At 36.0% G+C, this 24180-nt stretch overlaps 1 protein-coding gene across 1 annotated transcript in view; it reads right to left on the minus strand.

Moving 5' to 3' along the window:
• The window catches only part of ANO3 (anoctamin 3), a 284046-nt gene that overhangs the window by 136945 nt on the left and 122921 nt on the right, over nucleotides 1-24180 (minus strand). Inside the window, exons 3-4 of the mRNA XM_090263144.1 lie at nucleotides 7684-7911; nucleotides 2940-3011 (exon numbers count right to left, since the gene is read on the minus strand). Coding sequence (XP_090119270.1) covers nucleotides 2940-3011; nucleotides 7684-7911 — 300 coding nt within the window. The remainder of the gene's footprint in view (nucleotides 1-2939; nucleotides 3012-7683; nucleotides 7912-24180) is intronic.

Below are 24180 nucleotides of genomic sequence, written 5' to 3' on the forward strand. Positions count from 1 at the left end.
ACTATAAACTAGTTTCAAATTTCAGTTTTTGAAAACTATTCATAGATATGTCTGATATTTTGATCGACATGAGCACGTTATATACTTATTAAAAATTCTAATGTGAATATGTTTCTTTATACATTCTTATTCTATAATACTTCATATGTAGTCTAGAGAAAAAAGAAAGATTAAAACAAACAACAAGAAGAATTTAACTACCACAAATAATCTCACCAAGTGAAGATACCATTAGCTAGCATACTGACATACTTTTCCCTACCTCTTTTCCAATACATTTAAAATTAATAATTAAAGAGGAAGTCTACATTTATATTTAAGCTATTTTTCCTTACTATTAACATGCACTAAACATTCAATAAGTTTATTAACACCTATGTGATACTCTAGCAAGTAGGTATTTTTCAATTATTTTAAGTACTCCTCTATCATTAAATAATCAACTTGCTTCCATTTCTAAGTTTAATAATTAAACAAAGCTGTGAGAAAACAAGTATGTTTTTCATTTTTTATATTCTTTTCCTTGGAATACATTTTTAGATGTAAAAATAAATATCCCTAAAATAAAAGTTCTACAGGTTTCCTCATTTTGACTATGCAGTAAAATATTTCATTAAAGAGTCATTTATCAATTTGTTGATAAAGAAGTAGAGGTTTAAAGTGGCCAAAAACATTTTAAATGTGTTTGCTTGCTGTTTCTTCCTCTAGAGACTTCATTGACATAATATTAAAATAACCTTTAAAAAGTAAAAGCATACAACACTTCTAGAGACAAAATTCTGATGGGAGAGTATTGATTGATGGAGTAGCTTAGCCTAGAATTTGTGCAGAAACAGGAAGAGTGTATCTCCTTAGTCAAATCCTAGAGATGTCGGGACTCAAACTGGCAAAATACACAGAGGACAGGAGTGAGAATAAAGGGTGAAAACATAAAGAAAACTGAAAGTCTGACAACAAAACATGCAAAAACCAACCTTTCTGTAAAGAAAGTCAGAGAGCTGTTGATGTGGGAATTGCCACTTTAGAGTAAGGATCTCAATCTGACATTGGGTGGGTATGTAGTGGTTTCTTAGCCATTCACTTAAAAGTTAAGTCTTTCAGTTTGCAGGACATCTCCATATATCCAGAACTCTGAGTCAGCCTTCCTGTTCTTTTCATCTTAAATGTGAATAGGCAACCAAAGACCAGAAATTTTAGTAAATTCTACAGCTTCAAAGAGAATGACTAATTTAAATAAGCATGAAAACTGATCCTTGGAAAAACAGGCTAAAATTTAAAGAGCAAAGAAAAACTTAAGACAATCAGAAATAGTATTGGAGAGATTAGAGATGTATTCCTAAAATAAGATAGCATGCTCTAAATTAAAGTTACATTCTAAGAGTAAAAGAATCTTGGAAATTAAATGATATATATGAATTTACACCACCTCCCCTTCACACATCACAAGTGAAAAAACATTTGGAAGAAAAATTTAGGAAATCTCCCAGAACCAAGATGGAAATCAAAACTACAAGATAAAAGGAAATCTCTAACTTTTAATTGGACTTTCAGAAAGAGAGGAAGGAAAAACAAAAGGGTATAAATTGTGAGAAAATTATCCAGAAGTGAAAAGGAGGTAGGAGACAAACTGAAAGGACATACAATCTCTAGAGCAAGCTGGATTAAAACACACACATTCACTCAATCATTATGTTGTAGTTTTTTAACACAAAAAGTAGAGATAACAAAAATGTACAGAGGGAAGGAAAATATCAATTGCAAAGAAATAATATAAAGACAGCAGTAACAACAGATGCTAGATGACAGTGAATTAGTCTCCAAATTCAATAAAAAATGACTTTTAATCTAGGATTTTATAACCAAGCAAATAGCAATCAATAGTAAGAGCAAACAGAAGTTATTTCAGATATACAATAACTTAGGAAGTTAGCACATCACATCAACTTTCAGAGGCAGTTGTTTAAGGATACACTCTGAAAAAAAAGATCAAGAATGAAAACCAGCAAAGAATGATAAATATGATATTAGAAACTGGAATTATCCAGTAATTCAATGAAAAGTCAGTGGAACCAAGAATTTCTTAAAGAAGAAGAATGAAATGATGTACATAAAAACAAGAAACTGAAACATAATAAAAATATTTGGAAAAAAGAATATTTTTACTCTCCCAAGGAAAAAACTACATCAGATAATCTAGGAAAACAAAACTAACAAAAGTCTGTGGTATAAACAATGAAGTAAGTATTATCTTGTATGATTTTGACTATTTGATGGAGGGTTGAGGAGGGGAATTGATTTAACCTCAATTTTAGGATTATTCGAGAGAGGCACAGAGGTCATAACAACTTGGAACTCTACTAAGGAAGTGATACTGCATCTTCAGAAAGCATTATTTTCATAGCCATTATATATCTTCCAAGTGAGGAGTCAAAATGTATTGTTGAGATATGATAGAACATGATATAAAGTTGTAAAGATACGATTTACAGTGACAAATTTAGTCAATAGAGAGGTTTAAACTTAGAGTGGCAATATAACTATGAAAACCTTAAAGGTTATACAAATGAGCTAAATCTTCATTTAGCACAATAAGAAATCAACAACAGATAATGCTGAAATTTGATAATTTATATTACTACATATAGTAATATAAATTTACTTATTCCTAGAGAATTATAAAAATTTTCCTAAAGAAAAACAGCAGAAATTATTCATTTTCTTCAGTTATGGAATTCTTATTCATTACATAGTTACAAATATTATTTAAATGTCAAACTCAATATAAAATACCTTAATAATTTAATCTCAGAATATTATACTCACCCAACAAATATTAAGAACCGAACATGTTTTTTTCTAAACAGTGTTTCAGGTTTGAAGAAGACAGATTATCTTTAAGGAAGGGAAAAAGATAAAGAAAATATTAGAAATCAACTCACCTAAGCAAAAATCACTGAGGTCAACAAAAGAGCACTTGAGTACAGAGCCTTTTATATCCTCTTCAGCGTTAACTTAAAAAAAAAAAAAGAGAGAGAGACAATTGGTAGATTTGAGAAATAAAAGCATAATAATGGTTAAAAAATGACCATAGTTACTGTTGTCTGAATGATGGTCAAACATAAATAATTTTTAAGTTAATGAACTGAAATTAGTTATTTAAAATTAACACATGTATTCTGTTTTAATGCCTTCATCCTCTTGAAAAATTAGTCACTTTCTTTATTAGACATGGATGTTATACGACTTTTTATAACAGGTAGTGATTTTACAATATTATTGAAAATATAATCTTGGTATTTCAAGTTATTCAGAGGAAGACACAACTCTAAGGAATTATAAGTAAAAACATTCTAATAAGATTCATGTGTTTTAGAAAGAGATGGGGCTCGGAGAACAATGGTGGCAGGGTAGTCAGCAGCCTGCTGGTTATGTTCCTGCTGTGGCGGAGCCTTGGAGGACGGACAGAGAACAGAGAGTGGGTGAGAGCGGCCTTCAGATGAGGCAAACTGGGACAGAAGTGTGAGAACAGCACGGGAGAGAGAACTTTCCAAAGCGAGTGGCCGGGGCCTCCATCCCAGCCCAACACCTCAGGCTGTACCAGGAAGGGACACTGGCAGATCTGCTCTCAGTAGCAGGGATCTGACAGGGGTGAAGGGCAAAGGCAGATCACAATGGCCTGAAACTGGAAATCAACCTCAATGTAAAAACTCAAAAACATTCAAACTCATGGAGAATAAATAACATGCTATTAAATAATGAATGGGTTAGCAATGACATCAAGGAAGAGATAAAAAAGTTTTGGAAACAAATGATAATAAACACATAACTGCCCAAAACCGATGGGACACAGTGAAAGCAGTCCTGAGAGGAAAGTCCAAAGCAATACAGGCCTACCTAAAAAGGATAGAAGAATCTCTAAAAAAATTTTAACCCTACAGCTGCAATAACTAGAGGAAGAACAACAAATAAAGCACAAAGTGAGCAGAAGGAAGGAAATCATCAAAATTAAATGACATAGAGACTAAACAAATAATTCAAAAGATTGATAAAACCAGGAGCTGGTTCTTTGAAAGGATAAACAAAATCGACAAGCCTTTAGCCAGGCTCATCAAGAAAAAAAGAGAGAGGGCCCAAATAAACAAAATCAAAACAAAAGAGGAGAAATTACAACTGATACCACAGAAATACAAAGGATTGTAAGAAGTTACTATAAACAACTGTACAGCAAGAAAAGTGACAATCTAGATGAAATTGAGAAATTTCTAGAAACATATAATCTTCCAAAACTGAATCAAGAAGAAGCAGAAAGCTTGAATAGACCAATAACAACTAGTGAAATTGAAGCAGTAATAAAAAAACTGGCCCACAAAACCCTGGACCGGATGGCTTCACAGGTGAATTCTACAAAACATTCAGGGAAGAACTAATGCTGACCCTTCTCAAACTATTCCAAAAAATCCAAGAAGAGGGAAGACTCCTAAACTCTTTCTATGAAGCCAGTATTACCCTAATCCCAAAACCATGTCAAGACACAGCAAAGAAAGAAAACTACAGGCCAATATTGCTGATGAACATAGATGCTAAAATCCTCAACAATATATTAGCAAACCAGATCCAGCAACACATTAGAAAGGTCATACACCACGATCAAGTGGAATTTATCCCAGGGATGCAAGGATAGTTTAATATTCACAAATCAATAAATGTAATACACCACATAAAAAGACAAAATTTACATGATCATATCAATAGATGCTGAAAAAGCATTTGATAAAGTACAATACCCATTTAATGATGAAAACACTCAGCAAATGTGAATAGAGGGAACTGTACCTCAACATAGTAAAGGTTATATATGAGAAACCTGAAGCCAACATCATACTCAATGGGCAAAAGTTGAAAGAATTCCTACTGAGATCAGGCACAAGAAAAGGATGTCCACTCTCTCCACACCTATTCAACATAGTGTTGGAAGTTCTAGCTACAGCATTCAGACAAGAAAAAGAAATAAAAGGCACCCAAATTGGAAAAGAGGAAGTAAACTGTCATTATTTGCAGATGACATGATAGTGTACATAAAAAACCCTATAGACTCCACGAAAAAACTACTCGACCTAATAAGTGAATTTGGCAAAATAGTAGGGTACAAAGTCAATGTTCAGAAATTAAAGGCATTTCTGTACATCAGCAATAAAATAACAGAGATAGAAACTAGAAAAAAATCCCATTTACTATAGCAATAATAAAAATAAAGTACCTAGGAATAAACTTAACCAAGGAGGTAAAACACTTATACTTGGAAAACTTTACATAACACTGAAGAAAGAAATTAAGAAAGATACAAATAAATGGAAGCACATGCCATGTTCATGGATGGGAAGAATCAACATCATTAAAATGTTCATACTGCACAAAGCAATTTATAGATTCAATACAATCCCTATTAAAATACCAGTGACATATTTCACAGACCTATAACAAATACTTCAAAAATTTATATGGAACCCAAAAAGACCTCAAATAGCCACAGCAATCTTGAGACAGAAGAACACAGTAGGAGGAATCACAATACTTGATATCAAACTATACTACAAAGCCACTGTAATCAAAACAGTCTGGTACTGGTGTAAGAAAATACATATAGATCAATGGAACAGAATAGAGAGCCCAGAAGTAAACTCAGGTCTATATGGACAACAAATATCTGACAAAGAGGGAAGGAACATCAAATGGAATGAAAAGAGCCTTTTCAACAAATGGTGCTGGAAGAACTGGACAGGGACATGGGACAAAAAAATTGAAAATAGACCACCAACTTACACCATACATCAGAATAAACTCAAGATGGATCAAAGGCTTAAATGTGAGCAGTGATACTATAAAAGTTCTAGAGGAAAACATAGACAGAAAAATTTTAGATATCCCATTTAGATATCCCATTTTTGCCGATATATATCCTAAGGCAAGGGAAATAAAGGAAAGAATGTACGAATGGGACTACATAAAACTAAAGAGTTTCTGCTCAGCAAAAGAAAACCTCAGCAAGATGAAAAGGGAACCAACCATACAGGAAAACATATTTGCCAATGATACCTCAGACAAGGATTGATCTCTAAAATATATAAAGAAGTTACATGACTTAACAGCACGCAGACAGACAACCCAATTAAAAATGGGCAAAGGACCTGAACAAACACTTCTCCAAAGAGGACATACAGGGGGTCCATAGACACATGAAACAATGCTCAACATCACTAGCCATCAGAGAGATGCAAATTAAAACCACAATGAGATACCACTTCACACCAGTCAGAATGGCCATCATCAACAAATCAACAAACAATAAGTGCTGTCCAGGATGTGGAGAAAAGGGAACCCTAGTGCACTGCTGGTGGGAATGCAGACTAGTGCAGCCACTATGGAGAACAGTATGGAATTTCCTCAGGAAACTAAAAATGAACTGCCTTTTGATCCAGTGAGTCCAGTGCTAGGATTATACCTGAAGAATCCTGAAATCCTAATTCAAAAGGACCTATGCACCCCTATATTCATAGCAGTGCTATTTACAATAGCCAAGGGCTGGAAACAGCCTAAGTGCCCATCAGTGGACGAGTGGATCAAAAAACTGTGGTACATTTACACAATGGAATACTACACAGCAGAAAGAAAGAAGGAATTCCTACCTTTTGTGACATCATGGGTGGAACTAGAGATAATTATACTTAGTGAAATAAGCCAGGCAATGAAAGACAAATACCATATGATGTCACCTAATACAGGAAACTAATGAACAACACAAACAAATGAGCAAAATTGAACCAGAGGCATGTAAACAAAGATCAGACTAACAGTGACAATGGGGGAAGGGGGAGGAACAGAAGGGGGTAAGTAGGGAAAGGGTACAGTCAAGAAACTAGTATAAATGACCTATGGACATGGACAATGGGGTGGGGACTGACTGTGGGAGAAGGAGTGGGAGGGTTGGGGGAAGCAATATGGGAGAAAGTGGAACAATTGTAATAGAAAAGCAATAAATCAATCAATCAAAAAAGGGGAAGGGATGGGAAAATAAAAATACACCCTCCCCACTGAATCCCATGCTGGCCTGGTTGTATTTTGACTTCTGACTCCTGTGAACAAAATAGTGTGTCTCAGACTGGCAGATCTGCGTGCAGAAGAGTGCCCGAAGGCAGCCACAAAGTCTCTTTAATGTGGCATCCGGCTGGCTGTCCCCTATACCTCATATTTCAGCACTTGTATTATCTAAGGCTTCAGTGCCCACATTTGATTGTCAACACTTGTCCAAACACATCTTCATGCAACCAACTTTTCACTGCTTTCTAGTCAACATTATTTAAAGCCCTTGGTCTTTTTAGGAAATGGAGTTTATTATTGATGACACATCCTACTCAATTACTGCTTATAAATTTTCAGCAGCAATGGTAATGAGCCAACAATTCAGAAAAGCTGGTCTGTCTTTCCCTGCAAGTAACAGTTATTAGGTCTAAGTTCACGTGGGGTTGGCAAGACAGAACTGAAAACACATCTGGCCAACACGTAGCCTTTCATCCAGCTTGCCAAGGGTACTGTTCTTCCTATGCCAGCCTCCTTCCTAAAGAGCTTGGTACATACTAGTGAAATGGATGAAGGAAGAAAAGAAGAAATGGTTTGAAAAAAACGTAGTTTTTATAAATTGAACAAGACAATAGAGCTCACCTTGTTCCGCTTTGTCAGCAGAGATGGAGGTCACAGAAGTGGGAGCCTGAGATTCACTCTCAGCTGCCTGGAAGAGTGAGGTAGACTGGCTCAGGCTCTTTGAGTGAGCGTAGCTCTGGGTCAGGCAAGGGAGGGATCTCCGAGATGGTTTTAGTGAAGTCTCTTTCGCTATCTCACTCTTGCTTATATTCATACCTAAAAATTCAAATGGGTGAGTGTGAGCATTAAGAAATATTCAGCAGAAGTAAAAAAAATAATTTTTATTCTTGTAATGGCTATTTCTGAAAACTACTCTTAAAAGGCACCATTTCAGAATTAGAATTAATTGAACTAGTTTTGCTTATATTAGAGATTTTTGTCAAATAGTTCTGAGACATAAACAGCTCCTCTTTCAGTTTGACGTTTCACCATTTTTTAAAAGAAAGAAACATTTAAATTCACTTAGGGAGTTATAAGAACAATGATTTAGATTGTTTTGGGGTAAATCTAACCATTTGGTTTTTCAAGAAGAAAAAATAAACAAAACCTAATTCATAAATATTCAAATTGCTATTAATAAATGAAGGCCTTCTTTATATATCCTAGCCTCCCTTAAACACATGCCCACTGCATTAATGGCAACTAAGAGGCTGGAAAGAGATAGTATAGTGGAATACGAACACTGGCCAGCAGGTAGAGGTCACGAGAGAGCATTCCTGTTCTTAATGAAACAGTCCCTCCCCTCATGCAGTAAAGGCTGATTTGCTAGAAGAATGCCATTCATTCAACAGGACTCAGACTCTGAAAGTGGGAGCCCAGTAACTGTTGGCAGCAGCAAAGCGTGCCCACCTCAGATGGGAAATGAAACAGGGGACAGACAAGAAATCTGCTTACTCAAGGTTATGAATCTAGCAACTGGCAGAACTGAATGTTAACACTATAGCTATTGGATTCCAAAACCTAAGATCTTTCCAGAAAGCTCCATGGTTCCTCATGAACACATTCCCAGGTGGCTTGTTGCTGTTCCTTGGCTTGGTATAAATATCACACACATGTTAAGCAGAGTGCTCTGAATGTAGAAATTTCGGAGCTAAAGTAAATCTCAGGACCTCTAATAATTTTATATCTGCAATCTTAGTGAACTGCGGAATATATTTTAATGAAAAACAAATGTCTACCCACCATTCATCAAACTGTATTTCTTCTATTTCAAATTACCCTATAAAATAACAGATAGGGATAATAAATAACCTGCTATGGTTCTAAAATGTGTGTAACTGAGTTACACAAAATAAGTATCAACTAATACTTTTAATATTAATTTTTGTTCATTCAGTTTTACATCATTTCAAATAATTCTTGCATTCTTCCTCCTAGCCAGGCCTCAACTCAGTGTTGGGTGTAAAACGGTGTTCACTCACAGAGAAAGCAGATACACAAAAGCAGATCTTTATATTAAAAACCAGGAAAAAAATATACCTAAGCCATTATAAAACCACCCAAGAAGAACTCCTAATCCAGATGGTGGTACCAGTGTAGTCTCACCTGTGAAGGTCATCTGAACTGATTCTTTTTGGCAGATGCCTTCTCCTGTGTTTTTATTATTTATAATTCTTGGGTTAAACATATTTTTTCAAAGGAATGTGTACATAGGTAAGAAAGTCTGTAGAAAACACTACATAAACACATAACTGCTAAAAATATTTGTCAAAGGAACACTTCAAGACATTTGAGAAAATAATGTTGAAGATGAAATACATGGCCTTCCTATTGCTTGGCATTGCCTGTATCTCTAACGCAAATGCAGTTTCCTCATTTTCTGATCTATTGCATCCAAAGAAATTACACAGATCATCTTTGCTGGTAACCTATATAATCAAAACCAGAGGTCAGATATCCTATGTCTAAAGAGTATAAAGTTTCTTTTCAACGTTTCACATCAACTGCCATCCCATTCTGTTTGCTGTAACTAACAGTTCTATTCTTTGCTTGGTGTGATAACATTAACTGCTCCAGAGCAAAATCAGGCCCTTTTCTTCGATGTTCCAAAGTTCCATTTCCCTTATTATATGGCTTTACATGGCACCCTTAAATAATATTTGAGAACTACGCATTGAAAGCTAATTACTATAAAAGAGACCACAATAACATATGCCATTCTTGAGTTCAAGCATAAACCTGTAGAACTGTAGAAAATGGGTCATTTCCTATGTTTAGGACAGATTGTTCTAAAACAACGATTAGTACCAACTGTTCTAAGAGCACTTCATAAATGCTCACATATTTAAAAGCATCTAAATCAATGACAATTTCACTTGGGTATACATGAAGATCCAAGTTGTATAATTGCAAAATGTTATTTTCTAAAAATGCATTCACATAAGGCATCAGACATCAAAAGAGAGAAAGTTGGTATTCAGATACCATACAACTCAATGAGCTTTGAGCTGATATGGAGTTTTAACTGGAAAAAAACAAATCTTTAGAAAACTTCAAAATGAAAATTGAGGATTAAAGAAATTTTACTGATATCAGTACAAAACATACATTTTTCAAAAGACCACTATTTTGGTAAAATTTCTCTTCTAGAAAACTAACTCATCCTAAGGACTCATGTGAAAGAAAAAAAATATGTTTTTATAGAATAAACTTCAAAAATTCTACCAAGTAATTTGTTAGAAGAATTTTCGAATATTTGTTGTAAAACAAAATGATATTGTTACCTAATAAATTTTATATTATGTCCACAAGAAGGAAATTTTAAAAAATAACAAATATAATGGCCTCTTGTTAAATTTCAAGAAGAATTATGTGGCATGGTAAGACTTCAAACCATCATCATAAGTATTCTAGAATGGATGAGCTGAGGACAGGTGGTGTCTCAGGATAGCATTTAATTTTATAAAACCCAAACCCACTTTTCTGTGTTAGTGAATATAATCAATACATATTTATTTAAATAATAAGCACTGGGGGGGGGGGAGTATAAAAGGACACAAAATTGTCCTATTTTTTTATATGTCAATATCCCAGTAGCTCTGTCTCCTTCAAAGGAACATTTTTAAATTAGTGCTCGAGTGTTGGAAGTTATTGCTAATGATGAAAGCAACATTCACCGAGTGTCTACAAAGCACCACAACAGTCTTGGTAGGCCTTGTCATGCCCACGTTACATGTGAGAATCCTGAGACAGAGAGAATTTAAAAGCTGCCTCAAATCCCACATGCAGAAGTGCTGGAGGCTGAAACAAACCTGGTGCGTCTGATTCGTAGGGCTCTGCTCTTTGTAATATAACATGCAACCACTTTGTATGCTCAGAAACTCCTTTTACAACAGTATGCTCTTCTGTCACTTTTCAGTTTTACTCTCACTTTGAACAAGGAAAAGCACATCTACTATATCAGAGTGTTAGTGTGAAAGAGATGGCTAACTCAGAGTAACTGATGAGTTAATACAGGAATGATTTACAGGAGTATGGGCAAGATTAAGAGAAACCAGCAAAGGTTGGTGAAGCTCTCTTCAACTAACAACGGTCAGAAAACTGTATCAACCTTGGGCCTGCAGAGCTGGAAGGAAAGGGAGCAGATATAGAAACCTGTGGGTAATTATAGCACCTATGTGCTTAGACAGAGCAATGGAGCCCCTGTCAAACCACAGACTGGAGGGCTGGGGACCAGGGAAATAAAATACCTAACCTCCATTATCAGTATCTGGTCTGCAGCTGCTGCCTTCCATTGGTTAAATTTAAACAGGAGCCAGAGTTCCTGCGAAACCCTGGTTGTTGTCATCCATAGACACCTGCTTCCTGGGACACTGGGCAGAGAGAACACAGTGCAGGGTGGATCTGGGGGGATAAACAGAGATTATCCACTACACAGGAACTTCAGAGGAGCTTTCAGCAAAACCTTCGGACACAGAAAGCAGCATAGGCACTTCTTTATAACCACTAGAGAATACAATTTTTAAAAAATTTGGTCATAAAGTGTAAGTACTCTAAGATGCTTATAAGTTAACTTTGGAGAGGCACCTCTTGACTTTAATGCACCCCTGAATTTACTTGGTGTGTGCAAGACTCTATGCAGGAGAAAAAGGTGAATAATACATGCTCAGTTTTTAAATAAGAGTGACTAGCAAAATCAAAATTTAGTTCATATAATTAAAACATATTAGGATGAATAAGAAAAGTTCTCCTTAAGTTTAATGCAAAACAGAATATTGTTAAGAAAGATATAGATTCATGAAGGGGTTTGTGAATTGGTGAAAATACATTTTAAAAGTCCTGAAGGTGAAAGAAGTGCCCTCATTTTTACTTTTGTGTCCTGCTCTCTAATTTCCACGTCACAGAGCCCACCCCAAAGAGGTGAATTTCCCTTGTTATATGTCCCCTTAGAAACAAGTACTTTGTTTTAATGGGACTTACCATGTTTGTATTTATTTATTTATTAGTTATTATTCAACATACAGTCTATCTAAGCTATAAGAGAAATTCCATGAGGAGCAAGGACCATCATGCTTCACCTGTTCACAGCCACAGCTTCAGCACCCGGCATAGGGTCTGCACATACAGTATGCCAACAACATTTACTAATGAAATGTAATTGATTGTTGTTTATTGATATTGTAGTCTGTAAATGTGCACACTTGCTTATCACTTTCAGCCACAGTTTTGCATTCTTTGAAATTTTCTATATAAATTATCATATTGTCTGCAAAGAAAGGTAGTATAATTTCTTACTGTCCATTTGAATACCTTTTATTTCTTTTTCTATTTTCATTTAATTTTCTAGAATTTCCAGTACAATGTTGAGTAAGAGTGGTGGAAGCAGACAATCTTGCTTAGTTCCTGATATTAGGGGAAAAGCCAATATTCTCTCATGAAGTGTTTTATAAATGCCTTATGTCATATGAAGGAAGTTCCTTTCTATTCTGAGGTTGCTGAAGTTTATATCATGATGGATGTTGAATGTTTGCTTCTGTAGCTGTTGATATATCATGTAGTTTTCTTATCAAGTCTGTTAGTGTGGTAAATTATAATAATTGATTTTTGAGTGCTGAACCAACCTTGCATTCCTAGGTGATATTTGATATGTTTAATTCTCACAATAATCCTAAAACAAAGCTTAATTATGAATATTTAACTTTCATAGTTAAGTTTTAGTTTTCTTACTAAAGTTAACTAACTTAAGGACATTCAACCCCATTACTGACAAACCCCTTAACTAAACTCAAGACCATAGTATCTGCAAGCTAAGCTCCTCTTCTATAGCACCTGTCTCCCACAGATGTGTAAGAGAAAACTTTACTGATAGCCTCCAGGGCAACCACAAAGCTCTTTCCTTTCTACATTTCACTCCCAAAAATAAAGAGGCCCTGGTAAGGTTCTAGGAAATGGATACTTTTGCTCCAGGGTTCTTCAGAGTGAAGCCAATGGGTACATTGACAAAAATCACAAACATTGGCCTACAGAGTCTCTCTTGGCCTTGCGTTTTTGTTATATCTGTGTTAGGACTTTTGAAGGTGAAGCAAAATCAGCATACGGCTTATGCAGCTAACCTTCCTGAAGAGAGTGTAGCCAGTTTAGAATATAACAGGAAGATATATTTTCATTTTCCAAGAGATTTGAAAAGATGTAATACAAAGGTTCAAACTTAGATATAAGCCTAGAAGAAAGACACCTAGTTCTGATATTTTATACCTTAAATTAGAGCCAAGTTCAGCAGAGCCGATAATTTCACCTAGAATTTTCAGGCCAAGGATCTAGTTAGAAACAAGTAAACACATGGTTGCTTAGCTGAAGTATATCTTCTCTTCATTTCTTTCCAATGCATCTATTTAAAGATTTGAAAATAAATCTCCTGGATCTCAACTAAATCTTTGTTTTAATTCAAAAAATGCTTACAAATCCTCAAGAATTCCACATTCACATTATTTGTCTAATTCAGCAGAATTATTGAAACTTATCAACTGAAGAGAAATAAGAGCATTCAAATAATGTTCAAGGGACAACAAAAATTTTATGTACATATATATATATATTTAGCGAAGAAAAATAGTTTGAATGATCTTAACATAAATATGATTAGAGTATCTAGAGCAAGGCCACTTGTTATATAAAATGGAAATTAGTAAGAAAATAATTGCTAACCTATAGAAAATCAATGCTGAGCACTTCTATCATTAGAACAGTAAGAATCTAAGCATAATGTGTTTAATTCAGTCAAAGTGAATGTCAAAAACCTCAAGGGAGTTTCATCACCTCCTAATTTTCTTTTAAAAGCTATCTGAATATAAATGTTCTAATCTTGTCATCATAGAATGAATAATGTATTTTAATTGACAGACTGACATTATAGAAAAGAACGCTTTCAAAATCATTCACACTGTGCAGAGACTTAATGCCCAGTTCAAAGATAAAGGAACAGAGAACATGTTCCTTTATTTTGCTGGTTTTCAGGGAATCACTGGTCCTTGATAGTTTTTTTTTCCAAAGTGCCACACAAAGGAAAAAGAGAGATGCTCTAGAATTTTCTTGTCTATGCCTTGAAAAGAAAATGGACTGATAGATAGACATGCCACTTTTTGCAACGAGAACAATGAGAAGCAAAGGCATAAAAGTAGATTCAAAAGACAGGAGCACACTAGCTGTTCTTTCTCTTTTAGCAGAAACTAGATCCATCATTCCTGATTCGTATACACATTTTCCGTGAAAAGTTTCTTTTTATCTTAGTGACTGGACTACAGGCCTTTTGCAGTCCAAGAGGCTGCAGTGGGCAAACCGGTGACTCTGAAATCGGGATAGGTCACAAACACAGTCCAGGTTACAGCACTGAAACTCTGAACGGGGCATCTTAAGTTAGGCTTGGCAAGGCCTTTCTGACTACATACTGCTGTGTAAACGAAAGGATGCAGCTAGAATGTCAACTTCTGAAATTCCTGGCAGGTCTAGAGTGTGGTATATCTCCATATGCCAAGTGGTACAGTGGCTTCAGAGTGGTTCTAGGAGTATTTATCAACTTACAAAGAGATTTTAGGTAGACTTGGAAATATAAAGGTCTTAAAGTGGCTCACATGACTTCCAGACAGACAGACAGATACACACACACACATCCCCAACCCCACCCATTCCCTCTCTCACACCTACCCCAAATAACATTTAGTAAGTCTGGCTGTGCCTTGGTTGTTGTGACTACTTTCTTATGGCCACAAATGTGTGTGGAGGGGTAAGAAGTGTGCTTTTGGGATAAAAGAACGCACTCCATAAATCATAAATAATTTTCCCCAAACCAAAACAAAGACATTGGTCGGACCATATTAGTCATGGACAATTCTGAAGAAGACTGCTACATATTATTAAAAAGAAAAAAAAATTTCAAATCGTGGGATTGCTCCAAAATTAAATAACATCCAAATTCTGGACAATTCCAAGTCCATAGTTGTAATACTCTGTGGTTTTCAGTAGTTAATTTTTGTCATTCTCTTTCTAAAAGAAGTCTCAAAGCCTTTATTTCAAAAATGTTTCTGCTTATTTTTGCCTCAACTATCATTTCTCCTCAGTTTGAGCCTTTCACTGGGAAGCTGCCAGTAAGTGTGGAGACTTGGGTATAAATCCTCTCCACCAACTCAATCCCTTTGTTCTGTTTTTTAAAGAAAACAACAACAACAAAACCTCAAAGAGTGAATCAATAAGAGGTATATAAATATAGTTTATAACATTACCATTAGTGCTTTGGGGTTGTTACAATACCCCTCCTAAAGTAAGAAGTTATTTCATGTTATATTTATTTTAAACAAAATTTAAATTGTTTCTCCAGCATATTAAAATAAATGAAATTCATGATATTTTACATGTAGGTTAAATTAATACATTTTTCTGCCAAAACAGCGATAGTAATTATGTTGAAATTGAAAAAATTAGATAAACTCAAGAAAATGCATTTAAGCCATCTTCAGATAATAGTTTTTCCCAAAATGCATGTCGTGTTTGCCTTGAAATGTCATTATTTAGGGATTAAAAAAATATGCCATACAGGCAACCTAATTATTATTTTCAGTTAAAGAAAAAAGCTGAGGTGATTTCTTCAGTGAAGTATCTATGATAAAGGCATTCTGGGATGACAAAAATGACAATTTGCAAATATGTGTGACTGAATCACACACAAACTCTTTTACTTCTTCTTCCTGTGTATATGAACATCATGGGCAACACAGAGCCAAAGCAGGACTCATTGGTGATGAGTAAATATAGCTCATGGCTGCCATGGAATTGTAGGATGAGGTAGGAGGTTTCTCGCCATTTTCATCGTAAGGCACACATGTAAAATATTCTGTTTTGTGAGTCTATTTAAAAGGACTCCCGGCTTCTGGAACAATAGGGACTGTCTGCAACATTCATTTTCAGAAATACAGGGATATATTTCTGACTCCATATCTAACTTTAGAGATTAATAAGGAGTGAAATGAACCAGATGTTAAATTCACATTAAAGAGGAATGTGGTTCTGTGACACTACCCTCTCTGTGGTTTAATATACCCAATTATGCGTTCACAGACATCCATACAATCTTTATACTGTCCTTAAAAGTAAAGTCTCTTTCTTCTAAATTTTAATAGCACTTAATCTGTTTAACAAATAATGGTAATTTTTATTTGCATTACAATTTGTGGGAGCAAGTTATATCTCTACCATTGCACTCAGCCCCTTGACTTCAGGGACCATAATGTTTGTTTATTTCCTCCACAGTAGCTTGCTCAGTGCTTTACATTTATGGGACAACTTGAAGCATTACATAGATTATGGTACACCAAGGGCCTGTTATATTTTTTAAAATTTTACTCCACAAACAAAAATCCTAAAACAACTATCAGAGTATTATATCTATAGCAATAATATTTCTTTATATTATAGTTCTAAGAGATTCTTTAAATTACCTGTAAAATTGTATATACCCACAGTAATATTCACATATCAATTATTTTATTTTGATGAGTTATTATTTATCAAACAAATCCTTTATTTGACTTTCTTGTTTTTGTTTAGTCGATATTATAATAACAATTACATTCATTAAAGGTTTTTTATATGCCAGACATATTTTCTTTTTTAAATTCGTAATACTAATAAGACTATAGCATTTTAAATGTATATTTTTTAAAATTAAATATCTTCGGATGACACTGGTTAATAAGAGTTCGTAGATTTTAAGGGCACATTTCTATGACACACGATTTGTATACTGCATTGTGTGCCCACCACCCAAAGCCATATCATCTTCCATCACCACTTACTTTCTCCCCTTTACCCTTTAGTCTCCCCAACCCCACTTTCTCCAGGTAACCACCATACTGTTGCCAGTGTCTGCGAGTTTTTTTTTATTGTTTGTTCATTTGTTGCTTTTAGTTTTGTATCCCACATATGAATAAAGCCAAATGGTTCTTAACTTTTTCTATCCAAATTATTTCAGACATATGAGTATTTCTGATTGCATAAAATGTCCATTATCCTTATCTGACAGCTGGCTGAAAATACAGGCTCAGTTTATAGGCCTAATTAAATTGCTTGAGTTCATATAAATACTTGAACTGATACTCAAATGCAGATCTGTATTTCTCCAAATGCTATGAAATTTTCACAATAGCTCTAATATCTATAAATAAATATTTAAAATGTTTAATTATAATTTAAGGAAATATTTGTTGTGATTATATTAAAATTAACTGATATATGAGTGATTTATTTCATTACATTTCCAATTAATACACCTCCAATTTTCAGGATCAACCAAATACATTAAGAAATGCCCACTTTCCTCCCTATTTTGAAGTTACAAAAACAGTACAGCATAGGAAATAGAGTAGATAATATTGTAATAATTATGTATGGTGTCAGATGGGTACTAGGTTTATTAGGAGGATCACTTTATAAAGCATAGAAATGTCCAATCACTATGTTATACAGCTAAAACTAATATAATATTGTATCAACTGTAATTAGAAATAAATTTTACAAAATAAAATAAAGTATCAGTTATGAGAATGAGAGGGAAAAAAAATGCATTTCCTCCCTGGTCTTTGACAGCAAAAGTGTGCCAGCTCCAAAGTGGAGCACACGGCCCCGATGACCCAATTATGTCAGGCCTGGGAGATGACAGCTCTTGTTATGACCTTGTGAAACAGTCACTTAATTTTCACCTGTTCCTCAAATGTAATGTTAAAGGAAAGATTTTTAAAAAAAGAATCATGATGCTTCCGTATGACTGATTCCTGCTTTTTTAGTAAATTTCTATAGGAAATACATGATTCAGATAAAGTTGACTCATAAGAAAAAGAGGAAGGGAGGAAAATACAGTAGCTTCCCCTTATCCATGAGCGATATGTCCCAAGAGCCCCCGTGGATGCCCGAAACTCAGATAATACCGAACTCTATACGACCTATGTTTTTTTCAAATACGGTAGGTCCTGATTTAATGTCCTCAGCAGTGTTCTTGGAAGCTGTGACTGCAAGTGAAATGATGAACAAGGAAACCAATATTACCATAGGCTAATGGAGATAAATAAGAGGTAAGTTCTTATAGCATATTTCTGGTCACAAAAAATTACCAAGCTTCTAAATTAAGACCCAAAGCACTTCAATATTAAACACTGAAATAAAAGAAAGCTATATGTACATTTAGGTAAGATTAACAAAAACAAATATGATCATTATTTTCCAGCCTTCTTGTTCTAGTTCAGGGTCATGGGTGCCTGCAGCCCCAGGCACAAGGTGGCAGGACCCAAGCTAGGAACTCACCCTAGGCAGGGTGCATCGCAGCCACCCCCGTACTCACTCAGATGGGGACAATGCAGACACACCAGTTCACCTCATGGGTACACCTTTGGGATGTGGGAGGAAACCAGAGGACCCAGAGAAAACCCACACTCACATGGGGAGAACATACAAACTATACACAGACAATGGTTCTCACCAGGATTCAATTTTCTTCCCTCTTCAACCTTACAATGAAAAGAGTTGAAGGAGGCAACATTATTCGAAGATTTTTTTGTACATACATACCTCTGATACAGTTTAATTTATAATTAAGGCACAGTAAGAGATGAACAGTAATAACTAATAATAACAACTTTAACAATATACTGTAATAAAAGTAATGTGAATGGCTTTGGGGCCATTATTAAGCAAAATAGGGTTACTTGAACAGGAGCACCGTGATACCTTGACAGTGAAGCGGGTCGCTCATAGTGTGGAGAAGCTGAACAAAGCAGCAATTCATGTCCCAGGAAGGAGAGAGGACTTCACAAGATTTCATCACACTACTCAGATCGTCTCCTGATTTTAAAACTTATGAATTGTTTATTTCTGCAATTTTCCATTTAGTATTTTCAGACGAGAGTTGACCATGTGTAGATAAAAACCATGGAGAGCAACACTGTGCTGTGGATAAAGGGAGAGTACTCTGTAGCTTTTCAAAATAGAAATGTTTTGTGGTATACAATAAAAATGGACACTTTGGAGTCATAGAGTGCTGGACACTTTAATTTCCAATTTCACACTCTAGATGAGCCAAAGCAGCAGGAAATTTAGCCAGAAAGTGTGCGAAATATAGATGAATGTGGCTAAGAGGAGGGAAGTCGCATGTTACTTAACATTGCAAAGTATCTGGCTGTTGCTGTTAGTGCATTGAATTGGCAGGGAACAAATGACCATTTGCAGACTAAATTAAGATGGAACTCATGCTAAAGAATCCTAAAATGTATTTCACAACAAATGTAATTGATCAGCTCTTAAGGTCATCCTTGTATCCTTGCGTTTAGACACCAAAAAATTTATTACCAACCATGTACTTTCCTTTAGTAACAGAAACACCATTTTCTTTAACTGTTTAACATACACACATACAGACATATTTGTGTATCATGTATGTGTAATTCATATTAGCCTAGAATATTTTGTCCACCCCTCTATTTTCAGCACCCGGAATATACTCAAACAGAAAGCCATGTTTTGAAAGGAAAATACTGAAGACAAATTATAAGATAAAAAACAACATGTCAAATAAGAGATACACTACGTGTAGTGTGCACAAAAATGGGGCTACATACTAAGTGTGACAAGCTCAGTGGAGGCTGGTATGGTTGATGTTACAAAGTCAGAGACCTAAAGTAACACATAGCATGGTCTAAAATGAAAACTTTCTAACTAAAAGAGAGTTGTAGCAGGTAGTCATGTCCTAGGTTTGTAGCTAGCTTTCTTTTTTCTTTTTCTTTTTTTCTGTTTTATTGTTCTTTAATTACAGTTGTCCCAATCCCTCCTCACGATGTTGCTCTCCATTGCCCTGCCCACTGCCCACCTCCATCCCACAGTTAATCCCCACCCTGTTGTCCATGTCCATGGGTCATTCATACATGTTCCTTGACTAGACTCTTCCCCTTATATCTACCCTTATTTCGTTCCTCCCACCCCCCTGGTCACTATCAGTCTGTTCCTTGTTTCCATGCCTCTGGTTCTATTTTGCTTATTTGTTTGTTTTATTCATTAGGTTCCTCCTACAGGTGAGATTATTATGAATAAACATTAGCAAGTATAGTAAATTATTAATAATTAAAACAAACTTATTAATTATTTAATAATGTACATTAAGTCAAGGTCCTAGTAAGTAAGATCAATTAAAAAGTAATTGAAAAGATAATTCAAAAAGGAGAAAATACAAATACTTTTTAAACAAGAGTTGTAAAAATTCCTCAATCAAAAGTATACATTTTAAAGTACCACTGAGGGCTCTTTAATAATAACAAAATCAAGAAAACATTAAAAAAGCACAAAAACCCAGGTCTAAAATAACATACGCTTAGCATGTCAGAGTAATCTCCCCTGTATCCAGACCCTTCAGGGTACACCCACAGCACCAAAGCACCAGACCACCCATCCCCTCATTGTTATGTTTTTCCTCAAATACCATCTCTATGTGCTATAAATGTTAATTGTTAATTATCTTTTACCCACCAATGTAAAAGAGGTACTTTTCTCTCCTTTTTACTCTTTATCCAGTCTAGGGGGTTTTCTGGTTTTGTTTTCTCCTGCTTCCCTAATACACCACCAATTGATTTCACCCAACACCCCCTACCCGTTATGCCTCCTCCTTTGATTGTAATGTATAAAATAAGCTGCAAAACTGCCATTCTCTGGAGTATTTTCTGGAGTATTTTCTAAATCTGTTGATATTTTGCTTCCTGGAAGCTGTCAATTTGGCTCAAATAGACTCATCAACATTCTCTACAGGTCTGAATGTTTCTTAGGTCAACAGTATGTTTGAAACTCTCAAGTATGTATATGAGTTCTGTCCAGCCATGTAATAAGAAAAATAGAGACATTTATTCAACACGATACAAGATACAAGAAACACTGTAAACACTGTACATAGGACAATGATGCCTCAGTCCCCTTCAAAGTAGACACCTTGGGACCTCACACAGTTCTCCCAGTCACCATTAACTGCCCCATCATATTTTTCTGAATATCATCAACAGTCTGAAAGCTCTTCCCTCTCAAAGGTGATTTTAGTTTGGGAAAGGCCAGAAGTGACCGGGTGCCAAATCTGGGTGATAGGGGTGCTGAGTCACCTGAGGTTTTTTGATGTTTCACCAAAAATTATGCATGAGACGTGAATATGAGTGGGCTCATTGTCGTGATGACTGCCAGTCACCAGTTGCTCATAGCTGCAGCCTTTTGAATTCTCCCAATAGATCCTGCAGAGGAACGTTCAAGCATAACACAAAATTGGATATAGATTCATTGTTCTACTCACTCAGTCATTTTGAATGTGATGGCCACACAGTACACATGCTCACTCAGTGGGTATCTCCTGCCCCCACTGACTAGTACAGTGAAGTCCTCATTGTTCACACATGTGCATTCCAGTCCACTCCCCTTGTCTGTCTAGTTATATTGATGTTGTGCAAACCATTCTTATTATATTAACAATGGTTGGACTTTTTATGGACATAACGCAAATCTTTGATCAAGGCCCGGAAGGTGATATGCAGTATAAATAAGATAAAATCTGTTACATGTAATTTTTATTTAAAAATGTTTTTCAGACCCAACATTTCCTGAAGAAATAATTTGCCTAAAATTGAATCTGTTGATAGATGGTGAAGCCTGTAATTCAGCTTTGTTTGCATCTGAGTCCTGGGTTCCTCACCGTCCCAGCATTAAGGGCCTCTCGGGAAGACAGAACATGCAGGTGGTTAAGAGTGGCTATAGTGCATGGAGAGGAGAGAACTTGATGAAATGGTGCAGGTCATTATGGGTCTGAAAGTCCTGCTGTGGAGCTTGTATTTGATACACTTAGTGTGTTTGATTGGGGATAACAGAAGCCTCTTAAATGAAGGGAAACATTGTTTCAGAAAGGTTATTCTTGTGAGGATGTTCTCAACTGAAATCCCCGTTTTTCATAATGGTCCTGTTTTCAAAGGCAAATGCCACTAAGAGAAGTAATATTGCAGTTCTTTAGACTTTAGTGCAAAAAATCGGGCTTAAGGACCGTGGATGTGGCAGCTTAATTCCTGTAGGCAGGGCCTTTGCTTCCCCTCGGGCTGACGCCACTTGACTGGGAATGGTCTGCCTGCAGTGTGGGGATGAGTCAGCACTGGGACCCAGCCGGCTGCTCCCCCAGTTCTCCCCTCAAAGCCACCACACCAAACTCTCCCCAAGCATCTCCAGTCCTCTCTGCCTTTCCTCCGCTTGAGCCCAGGCCCTGGACAAAGTGCAATTGGTTCTGAAGAGAGGATATCAGACCTCCTGTCTGAGATATGATTCTTCATAGGTAATAAGTAAAGTCATTTCATCTAAGCATCAGTTTCCTAACCTTTAAATATGGCAGCTAAATTGATTGAGCTTTACTCTCTATTTACTTTTATAAAAGCTGGGTATATCAAGTTCAACTACCTGAAGAGTATAGGGTGTTTGCTCAATAGTATCTCATCTATTGGAAACTTTCCAAAATTACATGCCTATAAGCTCTGAAACCTTGTAAAAGGTGAGTTGATGTGGTGCCCCAAATCTCTTTTCTACATTTCCCCCCTAGTTATTTTAGAACTTTTCTTTCTTTAAAGCAGTGGGTGTTTTTAGCCATGGCTGGTACAAAATCACCTGGACAGCTTTAAAAAATTTCTGTTAACTGGTCTCCTCTCACCCAAATTAAATTTAGATTATAGGTTAAGTGGAAGAGGGATATGAAGTTTGGGTTTTGTTGTTGTTGTTTTGTTGTTGTTAGAATGACTCAGCAAAATACAATTTCAGTTTATGGTTGGACAACATTGTCTCACAACATAAAACAGTCCAATAAATAAATAAATAAATACACACCAATTTCATAGACCAAAAAAAAGGGGGGGGGGAAGAAAACTTTTATCTTTATCTTTGGCCTTTCTATCCATCTCATACAAACCAACTACCTATATTACATCTAAGCACATACGCAAAAAAAGTTACTGGAATGATCAGAATAAGATTGTTTTATTGTGTTTTTGTTGTTGTTGTTTAGGCTTTTTTTCTTTTATAAGGCTTTTTTTTCTCTCCTTTGAGACTATAATGAACATGGTCACACACAAGTAAAGTCAAAAGTAGCACAGAGATCAAGGAACTAGTATAAATGACCCATGGATATGGACAACAGGGTGGGGAATGATTGTAGGAAAGGGGGAAGGTGGGCAGGATAGGGGAAAAAATGGGAGAAAAAAATGGGACAACAGTAATAGAAAAAATAAAAATAAATAAATAAGTGCTTATTAAAAAAATAAAGAAGTAGCACAGAGAATGCTCTAAAGGCTTGTTGGTCATTGCAAGATCATTACAAATGGTTGACCCCAAACAATATGCAGTAAAATGTAAATTAAAAATATATATTCCCCTTTTAAAGTACTTGTAAGAGAAAAAGCAGGGCCTTGGAAGTCTTGGGTTTGGGTTTTTTTTTCCTCCCCTGTTGCAAATCCATGCTGTGATTTTGTTTGGGTGGTGGCGAGCGCCTGTCCTCTGCGGTGTGGCTCTGTAGCCTGTCCCTGGGTGGGGCTCTCCTTTTGCTGGTAGCTACCTCAGCCTCCATCAGAGAAGGAAAACTCTGATTCCAAAAAACCTCCGCTGCCTTGCGGCATACCTCTTCAGGGGAAAGGCTAAGGAGAAGGGAAACTCTGACTCCAAACCTCCGCTGCCTTGTGGCATACCTCCTCAGGGGAAAGGCTAAGGGAGTAAACCCCGACAGAAAATCCGGAGCCGGAGTCCCTAAGGCGGTTTGACGTTGTAGTCAACACCGGCAACTCCTGCGGCGCACCTGAAGCCAAGCTGTATTGACTCTGTCTTTCCCCTTGGATCCTTCAGCTGCGAAGAGAGGGGGGGTCTGCTGCATGGGCAACAGCTGGCCCTCCATATCACCCTGCCCAGGCTTTGTAGCTTCACTGGAGAGGACACTCCAGTGTCATCGCAAGATGTTGACTT

This window comes from Furipterus horrens, unplaced genomic scaffold, assembly GCF_987537825.1.
Source record: "Furipterus horrens unplaced genomic scaffold, mFurHor1.1.pri manual_scaffold_2, whole genome shotgun sequence".
NCBI classification, from domain to species: Eukaryota; Metazoa; Chordata; class Mammalia; order Chiroptera; family Furipteridae; genus Furipterus; species Furipterus horrens.